At 37.8% G+C, this 15052-nt stretch overlaps 1 protein-coding gene across 1 annotated transcript; it reads right to left on the bottom strand.

Annotated features, from left to right (window-relative positions):
- Positions 1-3192: 3192 nt before the first annotated feature.
- Positions 3193-12519, bottom strand: LOC591637 (protein ABHD13). The gene is made up of 8 exons (XM_791192.5): positions 12415-12519; positions 10602-11049; positions 9177-9408; positions 8461-8561; positions 7440-7690; positions 6634-6738; positions 5574-5681; positions 3193-3916 (listed from the first exon to the last, which is right to left on the bottom strand). The coding sequence occupies exons 2-8, from the start codon at positions 10909-10911 to the stop codon at positions 3770-3772; spliced, it is 1254 nt and encodes a 417-aa protein (XP_796285.2). The 5' UTR covers positions 10912-11049; positions 12415-12519; the 3' UTR covers positions 3193-3769.
- Positions 12520-15052: the final 2533 nt, after the last annotated feature.

Here is a 15052-nt window from a genome sequence, read left to right as displayed (position 1 = left end):
ATAACCTTTAACCCGACCTTTAACCCGACCTTTAACCCAACTGGAGCAAAGGTCAAAGCAGACAATATTGGACGACCCAGCAATACACCAGTTCACTAACATATTCAAATTTCATGTGTAATTTTTAAACACAGGTTGTCCTTGACAACCTGAATGCTTGGTCGAGGCTTGCCTGACATAGCAACAAGTAATGTGCACTGACTGGATTCCAAGTATCATAGATCATTTATGAATAAAAGGTCAATAGAATAAATCGTCACTAGGGCCCCAGGAAGGAACATCCATACATTTGAATGTGTTGAATAGTAAACAGGTCTATTACTTTAGGGTAGCCATGTCAATCACATAAAAACAATAAATGTTTCATAGAATGTTTAAGAGAACTTTCAAAGATCTGCAAAATAAATTTCATAGATACATGTAGCTGAATGAAGAACGACAGGAATATTTGAGTCTTGGTTCAGAATCCTAGTCCAGACAAAAAACACAATCCCATACAGTGTATGTGCAATATGTGTTCTTGTTAATAAAGTGGAAGCAAAACATTTCCACTTTAAGCCAGCGATACTTATAAATTGGCCCCTTTACTGCATGCAAAATAAACACAAATGACTTTCAGCTAGACTCTTTCAACTGCATAAGTTGAGACAACTTTTCAATTCATTTGTTTCCTTAAATATCATAATCGAAAGGTACTTTCAATTACATATTTGATATCTATCAGTAGAACACATTTCTCTCCAATCAAGACACATGTATACTTACTTGTATAAATCAGAAATGAGCAAAGCAGTTCAGAGTTTCCTTATTGTTTCATAAAGCTGTGCATGAAGTTACGAATGACTTTGAATTTGAAGAGCCAAATGGGATGCCCAAAGTTTTTCCTGACATTTTAAGAAAATGTGACTGTATTTGCCATAATCTCAATTAAATTGTAGCCAAAATAACCCTTTGCGTTAAATGTTGTGTAAATAATAAATTGTAAGGTTAAAATAATGACATCTGCATATTTCAACTTTAGCTTATGCAATCTAAAGGATTTGAGAATCTCATTTAGCTCTTCATATTCAAGTCATTCGTAAAGTCAAGCGTGTAACTTTACACACAGCTTTATAAAACACCCCCCCCCCCCAGACTTGCCTCTCAAATTGGCAACATCTAATTTCCACTCTTTCATAATTAAAGAATAAAATGTTTATTACATGAGCAAATGTGAAAGGAAATTGCAAGATTTAATTTGCTGTGTATGAAAAAGGTGATTTTATACTCTACACTGTGTTTGCCAATTTAGAAACTTTAATGATTAGTCACAATTAAATCGCTCTTAATCGAGAATTTAACTATTACAAGGTTCCCAAAATCCCTAATAAATAAATAAATGGTCTAGTGGGTACATCACCAGATTGTGGATCACATGGTCAGCAGTTTGAGTCCCGCCGCGGCACTAACATCCTTTGGGAAGACAATAATCTATATTTGCTACTCTCTACCCAGGTTAACTAAATGGGTGCCTGGGAGGAAGAAATTTCTTGAATGCTTTAGGTCCTTATCTTGGTGCCTCAGTTACAGATGGGGTAGCAATGTGATACTTTGTATTAAAGCACAGAAGAGTAGAGTATTTATAGAGTAGCTGCGCTATGAAAACTGATATATAATTTATATAGGTATTTGGTACTACCATTTATGGGTAGAAGTATAATCTTGCAAAGCTGGGTAACCAATTTTTACAAACCTTTTTTATCGAAACATCCGATTGCCATATGGGCAAATGAAAATGATGTGTATGTGTCAGCCTGAAGAATGATTTTAATTATTTGAAGTATAAAAAATACAATGCGAGTATAATGCATTACTCCAGACAAAATAAGAAAAAAAAAAGCAATACCGGTAAACAAAAAACATCAAAAACAAAAATGTGATTATGAAGGTACATGTTGGACACTGGAAACTGCATCAAGGTTACAATACTGTGTATTGGCAGCCAATTAAAAAAGGTATTTGTTTTAGCAGCAATTTTCTTACGAACCACCAGAAAAAAAGGATATACTTCTCAAGTACCCTCAGATTAATTGAGACAAAGAGGAAGAAATGCATAAAGTGAAGACATAATTTTCCATTGCAATTTTTCTAATAAAAGTCATGGAAACAATTTTTAGGATACTATAACAATAACCTTAGGAAAATGATCTATAAGATTATCAAAATTAAGAAAGAGCAACCCAAATAATACAGTTATAAACCATTTTCACACTCTCAATACACCAAATGCCATCTAATCATTCTGAAGTTCCAATTATGTACAGGCTAATTTGTATTTTTTTCTTCAAATATTCAATTCAGTTTAATATTCTGATGTGGCATTTTATGAAACAAAGGTGGAGTGGCACATTTTATGCAGTCAATACCATACACTTAAAGGTAATACAAAGTTTTGAAAACTGGGTGGATAATGAATCTTTACAATTTTGATATATTTGGATGCCCCTGGGGATGTATTATAAGCTAAAAAAAAATTAGCCCCTAAAACACTTCTGTTTTCGAGAAAAATTGAATATAAAAATTTACTGGTGCTCCCGGTAAATTTTGATAAAATTCAAATAGCGCCTATGGCCGTACAATGGTAGCTGCGACCATGAAAATCTCAGAATATGTAGTTGTGATATATAATTTCCAAATGGGAATAGCTAATCAGTCGATTTTAGTCAAGAAACTTTGTTTCATAGCTAAATTAATTAATTAATGTCTTGACTTTAGACTCGATTTCAACCGCGACAACGATCAATTAATATTGTGGGATTGCATATGCTTCCAATATGTTAATTTGAACCAAATTCATCACCCCACCAAAACTTTGTATTAACTTTAAATAATTCTTGATTTCCACCCTGAAGAAAACACTATACCAAAGCTGAACCATAAACCTAATCTGAACCCTACCAGTTGGCTTTAAATGCGTTGTAACTCCACCATAAACTTCTTTCTCCATATATTTCTTTCTCAAAATGTAATTCATGCCTTCTTCATGGACTTGGTAAATGTATAAAGATATCATAGCTGGATGGACAGAGCAAATCAGTTCCATCATTACACTTTCAAAAATGCTTTAAAGCCCCACTGTACTACTTGTAGCTACTTGTTCCCTCTATATAGAAAACTCACAATCGGTGCCTGTTGGTCCCCCATGATCCTCTTTTTCTTATGTTAATTGAGAGCCACCTGTCAGTGACCTTGCAGAGTGGTCTAATCCCCCCTGGCCAAACTAGTCCAGACGGGCTTTAAAGACAGAATACGTTGCTCACACATTGAGCTTGGACTCTGTACAGTCGCTAGCTTATTGATGGGCTAGTCCAAGCTACATGTATGTCCCATGCGTTACTAAGTATCATAGAATTTTATCATTTGGAATAGTGAACATTTATTGACATATAAATATCATTTCATTTGATGCTCTGTCCCATTCAAGCTCTAGTAGAGCTTTCTAGCGAGTATCAAGAACATAAGTTGACATAAAAATATCACTTTATTTGATGCTCTGTCCCCACTCAAGCTCGAGGAGGGCTATAAAGAATCAAGAACATCAGTTGACATAAAAAATATCACTTTATTTCATGTTTTTGTCTGATTCAAGCTCTAGTAGGCTGCTTCATACAGTCATCAGATACACTGAAATCTTTGATGTTGTCGATTAAAGATACAGGCTAAAATAATCTTTGGAGTTTCCCTGATACTTTACTCTGAGCTAGATGAATCGTAGCATCTCTATCACTCATCATGCATTGAACACTACCGATGATGCATTAGCAGGGACTGCTGGTCCAACGTAAGGATGATGATGTTGTTGATGATGATGATGATGAGGGTGGTTAGAGTGTGGATGAGTGTTGTAGCTACTGTCTGCTCTTCTACTGCCAGGGATCTTGGAAAGGCGAAAAAGAAAGAATTAAAAAAAATGATTAAACTAGATGGAACTTTGACTGTGTGCAGTCGAAAATGATGCCTCCGCCACAGAGCGATTTTACAAACCAAAACAGAAGCAATTTTAAAAATTCAAGTTTTATAATTGTAATCCATTAACAGGTTCTCAGAACATTGTGATTACAAGCTTTTTCATATACATATATGACCCTTTGAGCTTTGACCTCATGACCCTAAAATCTACTGGTTCATTGGCTCTGCAAGATACATACATGTTTTGATTTTGATGGTAATCTGTCTATCTGTTCTCATGATAATGCGATCATAAGCTGTTTTTGCATACATAATGAGCCCTGTGACCTTTGACCTCGTGACCTCAAAATCTAATCAATTAATTGGCTCTGCAAGATACATACATGATTTAAGTTTGGCAATTATCCATCAATCGGTTCTTGAGATGTAAGGTCGGACGGACAACCCAAAAACAGACTGGCCCTAATTCACAAAGGAGGTCTGTCGACAAACCGAGGTTTGTTGACAAATCTCCTTTTGTTATTTACAAACCAGGTTTGTAAAAAACGCATCAAAACGTGTCATATGACGTACATAAACCTCAGTTTGTCGACAAACCTCCTTTGTGAATTCGGGCCACTACCTCCGGCTACTTTGTAACGGAGGCATAACAAATTTGCAAATACTTGTGATGAAAAATAATGCCTGACATTGTATTACCATACCCAAGAGCTAAATAAATCTCTACAAATTCAAAAAATTAAAGTACATGTATCACAAAATCCATTTGATTGCCCACAGGGTTTAGCTGAATAAAAATGTACTTGTTCTTTCTGATTAAATGGTAATGTCTCTTGTTTGATACAAAACTACTTGAATTAGGTAGTTAGTAGTTACCATCCATTTTCACCTTTATTAAAGGCAAGTTTTACAAATCTGAGATGCATGCATTGCCCTACATATTAAAAGTGTCTGTGATAATATTAAAGCCCTAAACAAATTGCAGTTCAAAGTGCCTCAAAAGAACCTCATTTCCCCCAAATAGCCTGTAGCGTTAAAAAAGCCGTTCTGGAAAATGTTTTTTGAACTTTCAATTTCCGATCATAAATATCTTGATAATCAGACAGGCAATCGGCTTGTAAAAGTCATGGGATTCCTGACTGACCTAAAGGTTTATAATTGTGATTGCAGCATGAGCTAAATCCAGGATTGTTTTAAGAATCTGAGGCAAAGAGGCCCAATCCCTTTAAAGAGAAAAATTCCCATCATAAATGAAAACAGTATAGATCAATGAAAACCTTAGAAGTGAGTTCCAGATTTATGGCATGCATGCGTGCAAACGGTATACAACAAATTGTCTACCCTCATACATCTGCCCTAGAAGCTTTATGGCTTTACACATATTTTATACCATCAATGATAGTCAAACAAATCTTTATTCAACCTTTATAAAAACAATATTGGTGACAATATACAAGATAATGGTTAGGATCTCTAGGAAGCAGTATTCTGTTTGTACTTGGGGCCAGATAACGGACAAGAACAAGATAATGAACATTAAATAATGAAATAAACTTGCATTACACAAGCATGCCCATACACAATGGCCTTATGATCAGACTAGATTACTTAGATTGTCCACTTACTTTCCATAAAAAGTCCCTGATGGTTTGGAAGTAGTTCTCACAATGCCATGTCTCATTATGAGATCCTCCAGTAAAGCAATACATTGACTTCTTTGGTGCTCTGCATCTCTGTAATAAAGTGACAAACAATGTTGAGTTATAAAAACAGGAATTATGAGGACTGGGGACACGTATTCAGTCTTTACTAATCTCAATGAAGTCGGCTCTCATTGATTGCAAGTCCTTGACAAATCTAAATCAATGCATGTTTGATTAGTAAATCACTAAAATCGATCAACTTGCGATTTAACGACTGTCCATAATGGCTACATACGACTGCTCTTCAACAAGTTGTAGGATATTGAGAGGCATTATACTCAATGATTAGTTTGTACACTGCTTGAAATAAATATGCAAGTTGCACAGACTCCTTAAAGTTATTCTATACCAAATTTAAACTTTAAGAGGAGGAAATGTAGCAATCAAACATCATAAATATCTATGAATATTGTTAATAATAATAAATAATAATATTTAATTTTTATATAGCGCTTAATACAAATGTCTCTAAGCGCTTTACAAAATATACTATTACCCCAATCATTGGATTCAGTGCTTGACCGCACACACTATGTGCACAATCTCCACTCCCTGGGGATAAGAGAAATTAATCTTTATCACAGCTGCGGGGAGTTTCACAAAGATCCTAAGTCAAACTTAAACATTATGGAGAGCCATTTGTAGCCTTAAAAATATATTCAAAAGCAAATAATCTTGTATTTTGGACTTTTCATAAGTTCCACATCAAGAACATGAAATGTCCTTGATAATAGAAAATATGATTGATTTGAATCAGCATCTTATGCCTTTTAAAATAACTTTTACAAAATATTTTCAAAGATTCTAACGGCTTTCCATATTTTTGTGAGTCCAAATTAAAGATAAGTTTAACTTAGAATCTTTGTGAAATACCCCCCAGATCATCATCCCGGGATAGCTTCTAGGAGCTACTGAAAGGGATTACTATGTCAATATTCAAGGCTCAAGGTTCCAATGGACAAAGATTGATTAGATTCCTTACCATAAATAAATCTTTCATCATCTTCGGTGGTACCAGCTCATCTGCAGTACCAGCTAAAAACAAGGTTGGAGCATGAATGGATGATACTTTCCTATTTGATAAAAACTGGAAAGAAAGCAATTAGCATAGTTGTCATACACTAATCATGACTGTAACAATTATAATTGTGTGAAAATCATTGAAAACATCCTTATCCAAGAGGATGGAGCTCAATCTAACATGTAGCCATGTGGGAACATTAAAAAGAGGAATATTTTCACCAATACTCTGAAATTTAGGGGTCTAAAAATGACTGTATTCCTGATGTGGTCATGCCAATATCTCTGTTCTTTATATTAAGTGCGAAGCCTGAAGAATGATAAGTGTACTGCATCCAGACTTAGTATTTTTGTTCACCTGACACTGTGGACATTATCAAAACATGAACATAGTCCTTGTTTCATCCCCTTCTTAAATTAAAAAAAAGACCCCCAACCCCCCTTACCCTTTCAAAAAAGAGTTGCATCTGACCTACTTGTGTGTAGTCTTTGCAAATGATTGCATTTTAAGCTCAACGGGCCATCGTGGGTACATGCAGAGGGACCGAGTCCGAGTTAACAGTTGCTTTTTTCGAGCACTTTGAAAGGGGTTTTACAGAATCTATCCATATACATGTACTTATACAACTTCCTCCTCCCCCATGTCTTTAAGCAATATAACCTAAGTTAACCATTTAAAAACAAATTAAAAACAACATTAGAAGCAATATGGAAATTTGGGCCAATTCAAACCGGCTGTGTCAGTGATAGGGTACTTCAATAACCCACCTTATTCTTGACTAAACACAGAGGAACCCAGTTCACTGCCCCCGAAAACAAATGACTGCCCATTTCTTGTATCGAGGTGAAGGTATTCTCTATGATCAGCCCCTTTAACCTTCCGTTGTTCATCTTCTGCGCTGCTATATGGATTGCAACGGCGCCCCCTAGCGATCGACCAAAGACGAAGAGTTGTGTCGGGTCGATGTCTCGTCTCGTATGGAGGTAGTCCAGTGTTGATTGAGCATCTGTGTATAGACCTGACCACAAAAAAAGATATTAAAGATCTTGTTTCAAGTTTATTTCCATTCCTAAAAATATAAAAACAACTAAACATATATTATAAGCACATACCAGTACTCATAAATATATACTTTTACATGTTCACATTGATGTGTATTTCATATGTATTTCATATGTATTGTAATTTGCAGGTTTATTTGCACTTTTTTGTTTTGTTTAATATGTAATTGTAATTTTGTTTGTTATAGCGCTTAGAGACTTCAGTGGTAAGCGCTTTACAAGCAACGTTTTTTATTATTATTATTATTATTATGTACTGTCGATAAGTGAGAAAAGGAAATGAACTAATAGAGATCAAGTTCATATCAAAGTTATTTTTGTGAAATTGCAACCTCCATTTGAAAAAAGCCTGTCCTGTTGGTTAAATACTGCATGTATCTATTCTGGATTGCATACAAGGATCTGAAGGTGCCCAACAAATTGTGGCTCGGACTCTTAAAAGTGCCCCGAACTAACCGAATCTCACCAAACAACACTGTTATAAAGTTTCTTCCTACATGAAAATGGCTGTCCTTAACAGTTCGCAAAAAAAAAGTTAGAGGTCCGTCTCATAAAAACTTGTGATTAATTGCAACTTTTTGCAATTGATAATCAATTGCAATGTACATACAAGATAGGGGACTGCAAACTGATTGATCTGATCTGATTCAATCGCAACTCTTTATAAGATGGGGCCCTGGTTTTTCCATAATATGTTGATTACACAGTCCCTATCATGCAATCCTACCTGATTCCGACGGGGTTCCTTCACTTCTTCCGTACCCTCTGTAGTCCAGTAAAAGCACATTACAATGGCTTACAGTATACAGCATCTTAGCATTGTATAATCTGTCAAAAAAGAGAACAAGGAAAAGTATCCATTCAAGCACACAGTAGTTTAAGAAAAACAAAAAAACGATGTGTTCTATTTGTAAGCCTCCTTTTGTCTACAAACACAAAAGTATATACAAATTTCCCCTTTCATTCTATGCCTGATCAGAAATTTTGATTGGACTGGTCTGAAAATTTTGTACCTTAAAAAGTATAAACAAAGAGCTATTATGGTCATTGCAGAAATGTGAGTTTCAAGATATTACCCGTACAAGAAACTCATAAAGGAAAATAAAAACTCTTTGGAGATCAATAATGCAGCTAAATATAACCTTATAAAAAAAAAAGACAATTTAAGGACATTTGTAACAAAATTAGTTGTGTTGCACATTTTATCTTTTCTAGAATGTTATAAAAGGCAGATTTGTTTTTAAAGTGACAAATATACATGTTTGTTTAGAGTGAAATCGGAGAAAAAAAAGAAAAAAGTTTTGATTTTCAATGGTGTATTAGAGCACCAAATTCTTAGCCAAACTTCCTTCTAAATGACCTATCCTGCATCCCGAACTGCAGAGCTCATTGAAACAAACAAACAAACATCCCAAAACAAAATAAAAACAAACTAAGCATTACCTATGCCCCAAGTTTCCAGCATTGCCATGAAGTAATACAATTGTAGGTGACCTTGCTGCTCTATCTGGAGGCTGTTTGAGTAAAACTGCACTAATTTTGACCCAGTCCGAAGTCTTTATCATCAGGTTCTCATATGGAAGGTCCAAGATGGCTGCCGAAGGAACGAAGACTGTTGACATCTTGGGGTTGTCGGGGAAGTAGAGCAGGAAATCTTGCATATTGTAGACCAGAGCTGTAAAGGCAAGGAAAGTTGTTTGTTATTGGTAAGTATAAAGTTACGCACATCTTTAAAAAAAAAAACTTATGGTATGTGCATCGAATTCCTACCTCAATCTTGGGAAAGTTTATTAGTTTGCCAACTTAAAAATTCTTCGTCTCTTTATCATGACCTATATTACCATAACTAAAATACAATAAAAGAGTAAAAACATAAGTAATACAATTGAGGAAACAATAGGATAGGAGAGCTTTTTGCTCTAAAAATGGTGACTCTAAAGGCCTAATGACCTTGGACACTTCCAGACGACTTGGAGTCAAGTAACTCATTAAAATGATAAATCCATAAAAAAGATGCCACAAATTAAGAACTAATAAAACTAGATGTTTCTACCTCCATACATCCTCATAACATTTTTTCCTGAAAAGAAATGTGATTTTCCCGAACTCACGTTAATGTTTTTTATTTGTGTGAACACATGTCAGAGAAAATATATGATTACACCCGTGATTGTGACCACATACTGTAGAAGAGGATACAAAATTATAAAGGTTTTTTTGCCAAAATACCAAGATCTTCTCGTGAAAGAAACTTTTCATAGAATCAAGCATTGTGCAAAACTTGAAAGTGGTACTAAATGTACATGTATCTTAAAGGGATTGATAACTTTGTCTCAGCTTCTGAAACAAAATCCTGGATTTAGCTCATGCTACAATGATACTAAGGTCAGTCAGGAACCCATGACTTTTACAAGATATTTATGATTGGGAATTGAAACCAAATTTTGTGTTTTCCTAACGGTTTTGATAACACTACAGTCTATTGGGGAAAATGAGTATGGTAAACCGGTCACTCAAAGATTTTTACTTTTTAGAGGCACTTCTTGATCATTTTGAAGCACAATTTTGTATAGGGCTTCAATTTTACACCATATCACAGACACTGATAACACATAAAGCCGTGCATCTCATATTTAACATTGTTAAACGAGTACAGTCTATTGGGGAAAACGAGTATGGTAAACCAGTCACTCAAAGATTTTTACTTTTTAGAGGCACTTCTTGATCATTTTGAAGCACAATTTTGTATAGGGCTTCAATTTTACACCATATCACAGACACTGATAACACATAGAGCCGTGCATCTCATATTTAACATTGTTAAACGATACCTTTAAAAAGGAAATTAACTTGCGGGCCTAGACTTACTGACAAGAGCTGCCACCATGAGGAAGAAGACAAAGACCCCTCCATACAGCCAAAAGACCAGGATTACGAGCAGGAGTTCCGCAATGCACACCTTCCAGAAGCGGAAGACCACTCTCAGCACCAGCACCAGAAAGACGTGCAGGAGAGAAGCCACTTTGGACATGGTGGTAGGCCGAGGATTAGTTACCGAGTGGTGGGTGGTTGGGTTGCCGTTGGCTTCAGTTGGAGCGTCTTCCAGGAGACTGCTAGTGGGATCCTCACTACCGTTGATTTCTACTTCTTCATTTCCGCCTCTGTCATTCTCATTCATAATGTAGCCCCAGGAATTGTTTCCTGTTTCTTCTCATGGCCTCTGCTGATGATTCTGATCTCGGGAACGTCGTAATAGTTTACCACTTCAAAATGTACAGTTGCTTGATTAAAAATTGAGCTCTCCCTGTCGAAGAACCTGTCAAGGCAAGATTGGAATCATGAAGGGAATGATATAAAATGATGAAAAGAAATGGTGAAAAGTCACTGTCACACACATTTGCTACTGCTAGTTATTCACATCAAACACCACTGATCAAAACAAATTCCTAAAAATCTGATATTTTGGTAACCCGTCCGACCTCTGTGAATTCATTTTTTTGTTGACTACTGGTATTCAACTTGTTGATAGTTTCTCAATAACATTTCAATTATGCATAATTTGAGAATTTGTCTTGGAATTAGTCATCAATAAGATGAACAATTAAAACAAGAAATGTACAATGGATACGAAGTGGCTGTTTGCCAGGATTGACAATAGATTTCCAATTTCATTTTTCACTCCTACCAATTTCACTCCTACCATACATGAAGTCTAACCATAATGGGTATTTTGAGTTTTAAATGCATGGAAATTACAGAAATGATTTATATTTTACGGTCATTTATGGATAATTATTATCAATAGTGGCATTTGTCTGAGAATGAGGATTGTCCACATAACTGAGGATATCTTAGTAAACGTGGAAAAATTGCGTCCTAAAAAATAAGAATTGTCCGGCGCTTCGGCGCTCTGCGGGTGTAGGGATTCAGATCAGCGTGCTGGCAATGTGAAGAATGGATTCCGTGTAATAAAATATTCCCAGTTCACTGTCTACTTTTACGGGTTGTCCGTCTTCCCGAGGATTTATTGTTCATAATTTGAAAGTCTCTGTGCTGCGTCAATGAGAAATGCATCGTGGAGCATCATCGCGGTTTTTCTGTTTTTTGCAGAGCCAAAGCGTGGAGCATCAATATGGATCGTCCATGAAAAATGAGGAAGATCCTTATTTTTAGGACGTTATTTGTCCACGTTTATGACGATATCCTCGTTTATGCGGACGATCCTTATTGTCGGACCAGCGCCCATACTATTTCTGGCAATGCATCGCCAACGCTACGGAAAGATTTTTTGGAGCGTCATATTTAATTTAGAAGCAAGTGTTCCAAGTTTCTTCCAACAATAATAAATCCCATAATGCGCGTATGAGGTCAATACCATTTATGGTTAGATCTCACACATTGTAGGAGTGCTTAGACATTTGTAGGAGTGCTTAGACATTTGTAGGAGTGCTTAGACCTCATGAATTGACATTTGTAGGAGTGAATCAATAATTTAGTTATCACCGTCTCGATGCTTATTATGTGCTCACAAATAAATCAATAGGTGGGGCAACAGTCTCACTCGATATCCACGACACAACACATCGCAAACCTTAACCATATGATATATATCTACATGAGATAATCCTATCCAACGATCTGAAATACGGAGTTAGCTTCAGTCGATCATGATGTTACTTACGTAAGATTAATAGAAGAGTGGCAGGTTTCTTGACGATGCCAATTGAGTGTTTTTTAGAGTCAAGACTTTTATTAGTCGGTCGATCAATTTCCACATAGGTAAATGCCGCCCTCTAACGCTTGGTACTGTATAGATTTTTGTATCGTGAGATTTATTTTACCCCCTATAACCTATAACCAGGGAGATGAGAGCTCTTATCTCCCTGCTATAACTCAAATTAAAAGAGTGATAAGGTCTTATGATGACATGCGTCTTAGAATTGACATTCCTTGTCTAAATTCAGTTCCGCCACCTCCTGCGCGAAGCGTGGAAGCTTTGTAATCTCAATTATTAGAGAAACAAGAGGATTCGTTGAACCGTACGTTCTCGAAAATAATCCTTGTACCGTTCTCGAAAATAATCCTTGTCTGAATTTCAAAAATGTTTTTTGTCTGCTCCTTTTTCTTCCTACGTCCTCTTCCTTTTCTCTCCTCTCTTTTATTCGCCGGCGGTTTTTTTTTTTTTTGGGGGGGGGGGGGGGGGGGCCGCCCCACCGCCCCCTGGCTACGCGCCTGCGGTCACATGAACATATTTTGATACCTTGTCCGCCCCAAAAAATCTCCAGGATCGGTTACATGTATGTGCCCCCCCCCCCCCCCCCCCCCCAAAAAAAAAAAAAAAACATCACACTCTGGCTACGTGCCTGCTTAGGGCCCTAGGCGGGGTCCAGGGGCCAGAGCCCCGGAAGCTCAGGGGTTTTAGGCATTTGATTACGGTCTGATGAACATATTTTTATACCTTATTTGTGACACTGGCAGGACACTGATTGGCGTGAAGTCCAGCGGGGCGGACCCCCCGGAAGCACAGGGGTTTTAGGCGTTTAATTATGGTTAGATGAGCATTTTTTGATGCCTTATTTTGTTGTGACAATTTTTTTTTTCTTGCTCTCTTTCTTTCTATTTATACTTTTTCAAAGAAAGTGGAAGGGGGAGGAGGGATCTCGAGGCTCCTGATCCCCGCCGTTCCGCAGGCCCTGACATGTAGGCATCTCAAGAAGCATATTTTTTGCTTGGCTGTAAATTTAGGAATTCGTCATTTTACAACAAATGCATAAAAAAGTATAATATACTAAAAATCTCGAATAATTATGTCATTTCAGCATTATGTGTAAACCACCATTGTGGAATTACGTTTGATTTTATTTCCCCCGAGCCCCCGCCCCGATCAGTACGCCAGTGCTCCCCCCATCTACACTTTGTTGGCAACTGATCTCTTCTACCTTTCTTCTTCTTTTTTTTTCTTTCCCTTTCTCTCCTCTTTTCATTTCCTTCCCCTTCCTTCTCTCTCTTTTAGGTTTGCAGGGAGAGGCAAGGGCCTTTTGCCCCCGATCCACGGTTGTTGGCGGCAGGCGCCTACGCAGGGGGGGGGGGGGGGGGGGGGGGGGGGTTGACAAAAAAAATCCACACCACCCCATTCTTACATGCAGGCCCCGCTGAACGTTTCTCCAAGTAGGTGGGGGGGGGGGGGTAGGTATTTACGATCAGGTAGAACGTCGCGTAAGTTGGCATGGGGTCTGGGGGCAAAGCCCCTGTGGGGGTCAAGGGGTGGAGCCAGGGGGTATAGGCTTTTAATTAAGGTCATATGAGCATTTTTGATACCTTATTTATAACACCTGAAGATTACTTATTGGCTTGGGTACAGGGGTGGAGCCCCTAGAGCTCAGGGGTTTTAGGCAATAAATTACGGTCAGATGAGCATCCAGGGGCTCGCCTTAGGGCCCCTGATGGAGTTCAGGGTGAGGAGCCTCAAGAAGCTCAGGGGTTTTATACATTAAATTACCGCCAGATGAGCATATTTTGATACCTTATTTGCGACACTGACAGGTCATGAATTGGCGTGGGGTCCAGGGGCGGAGCCCCGGCCGGAAGTCAGGGGTTTGGGGCAATAAATTACGGTCAAATAAGCATATTTTGATACCATATTTGTGACACTGGCAGGTCACTAATTAGCGTGGGGTCCACGGGGCTAAGCCCACAGAATCTCAGAGGTTTTAGGAATTTAATTACGGTCAGATGAACATATTTTGATATCTTATTTGTGACACTTGCGGGACACTAATTGGTGTAAGGTCCTGGGGGCGGAGACCCCAGAAGCTAAGGGGTTTTAAAAATTAAATTACCGTAAGATTAGCATCAAGGGGTCCATCTTAGGGCCCTAGGTGGGGTCCAGGGGGCAGAGCCACCAGAAGTCAAGGGGTTTTAGGCATTTAATTACGGTCAGATGAGCATATTTTCATACCTTATTTTGTGGCACTGGCAGGTCACTTATTGATGTGAGGTCCAGGGGGCGGAGCCCCCAGAAGCTCAGGGGTTCAAGGCATCCAATTACTGTCAGATGAGCATCCAGATGCCCGCCTTAGGGCCCTATGTGGAATTATAAATAAACCACGTTTGAATTATATTTGGGGGGGGGGCATCTGTCACCCCTAAGCCCCCTCTCCCCCATCAGTACGCCAGTGCCCCCCCCCCGATCTACACCTTGTTGGCGGGGAAAGTCGTAACTGATCTCCCCTACCTTTCTTTTTTATCTGTTTTTCTTCTCTTTCTCTCCTCTTTTCCTTTCCTTCCCCTTCCTTCTCTCTCTTTTAGGTTTGCAGGGG

The sequence above is a fragment of the Strongylocentrotus purpuratus genome, unplaced genomic scaffold (genome assembly GCF_000002235.5).
Source record: "Strongylocentrotus purpuratus isolate Spur 01 unplaced genomic scaffold, Spur_5.0 spur5_scaffold_7, whole genome shotgun sequence".
NCBI lineage: Eukaryota > Metazoa > Echinodermata > Echinoidea > Camarodonta > Strongylocentrotidae > Strongylocentrotus > Strongylocentrotus purpuratus.
This window is presented reverse-complemented; position numbering and strand designations above follow the sequence as displayed.

Bases quoted from the DNA above. Each gene is read 5' to 3' on its own strand.
- LOC591637 (XM_791192.5), bottom strand. From the start codon at position 10,911: ATGAATGAGAATGACAGAGGCGGAAATGAAGAAGTAGAAATCAACGGT. The intron at 7,691-8,460 runs GTAGGATTGCAT...TTTTGTGGTCAG, and splicing joins AGGAACCCCGTCGGAATCAG to GTCTATACACAGATGCTCAA. The intron at 3,917-5,573 runs GTAAGTGGACAA...CGCCTTTCCAAG, and splicing joins TCAGGGACTTTTTATGGAAA to ATCCCTGGCAGTAGAAGAGC.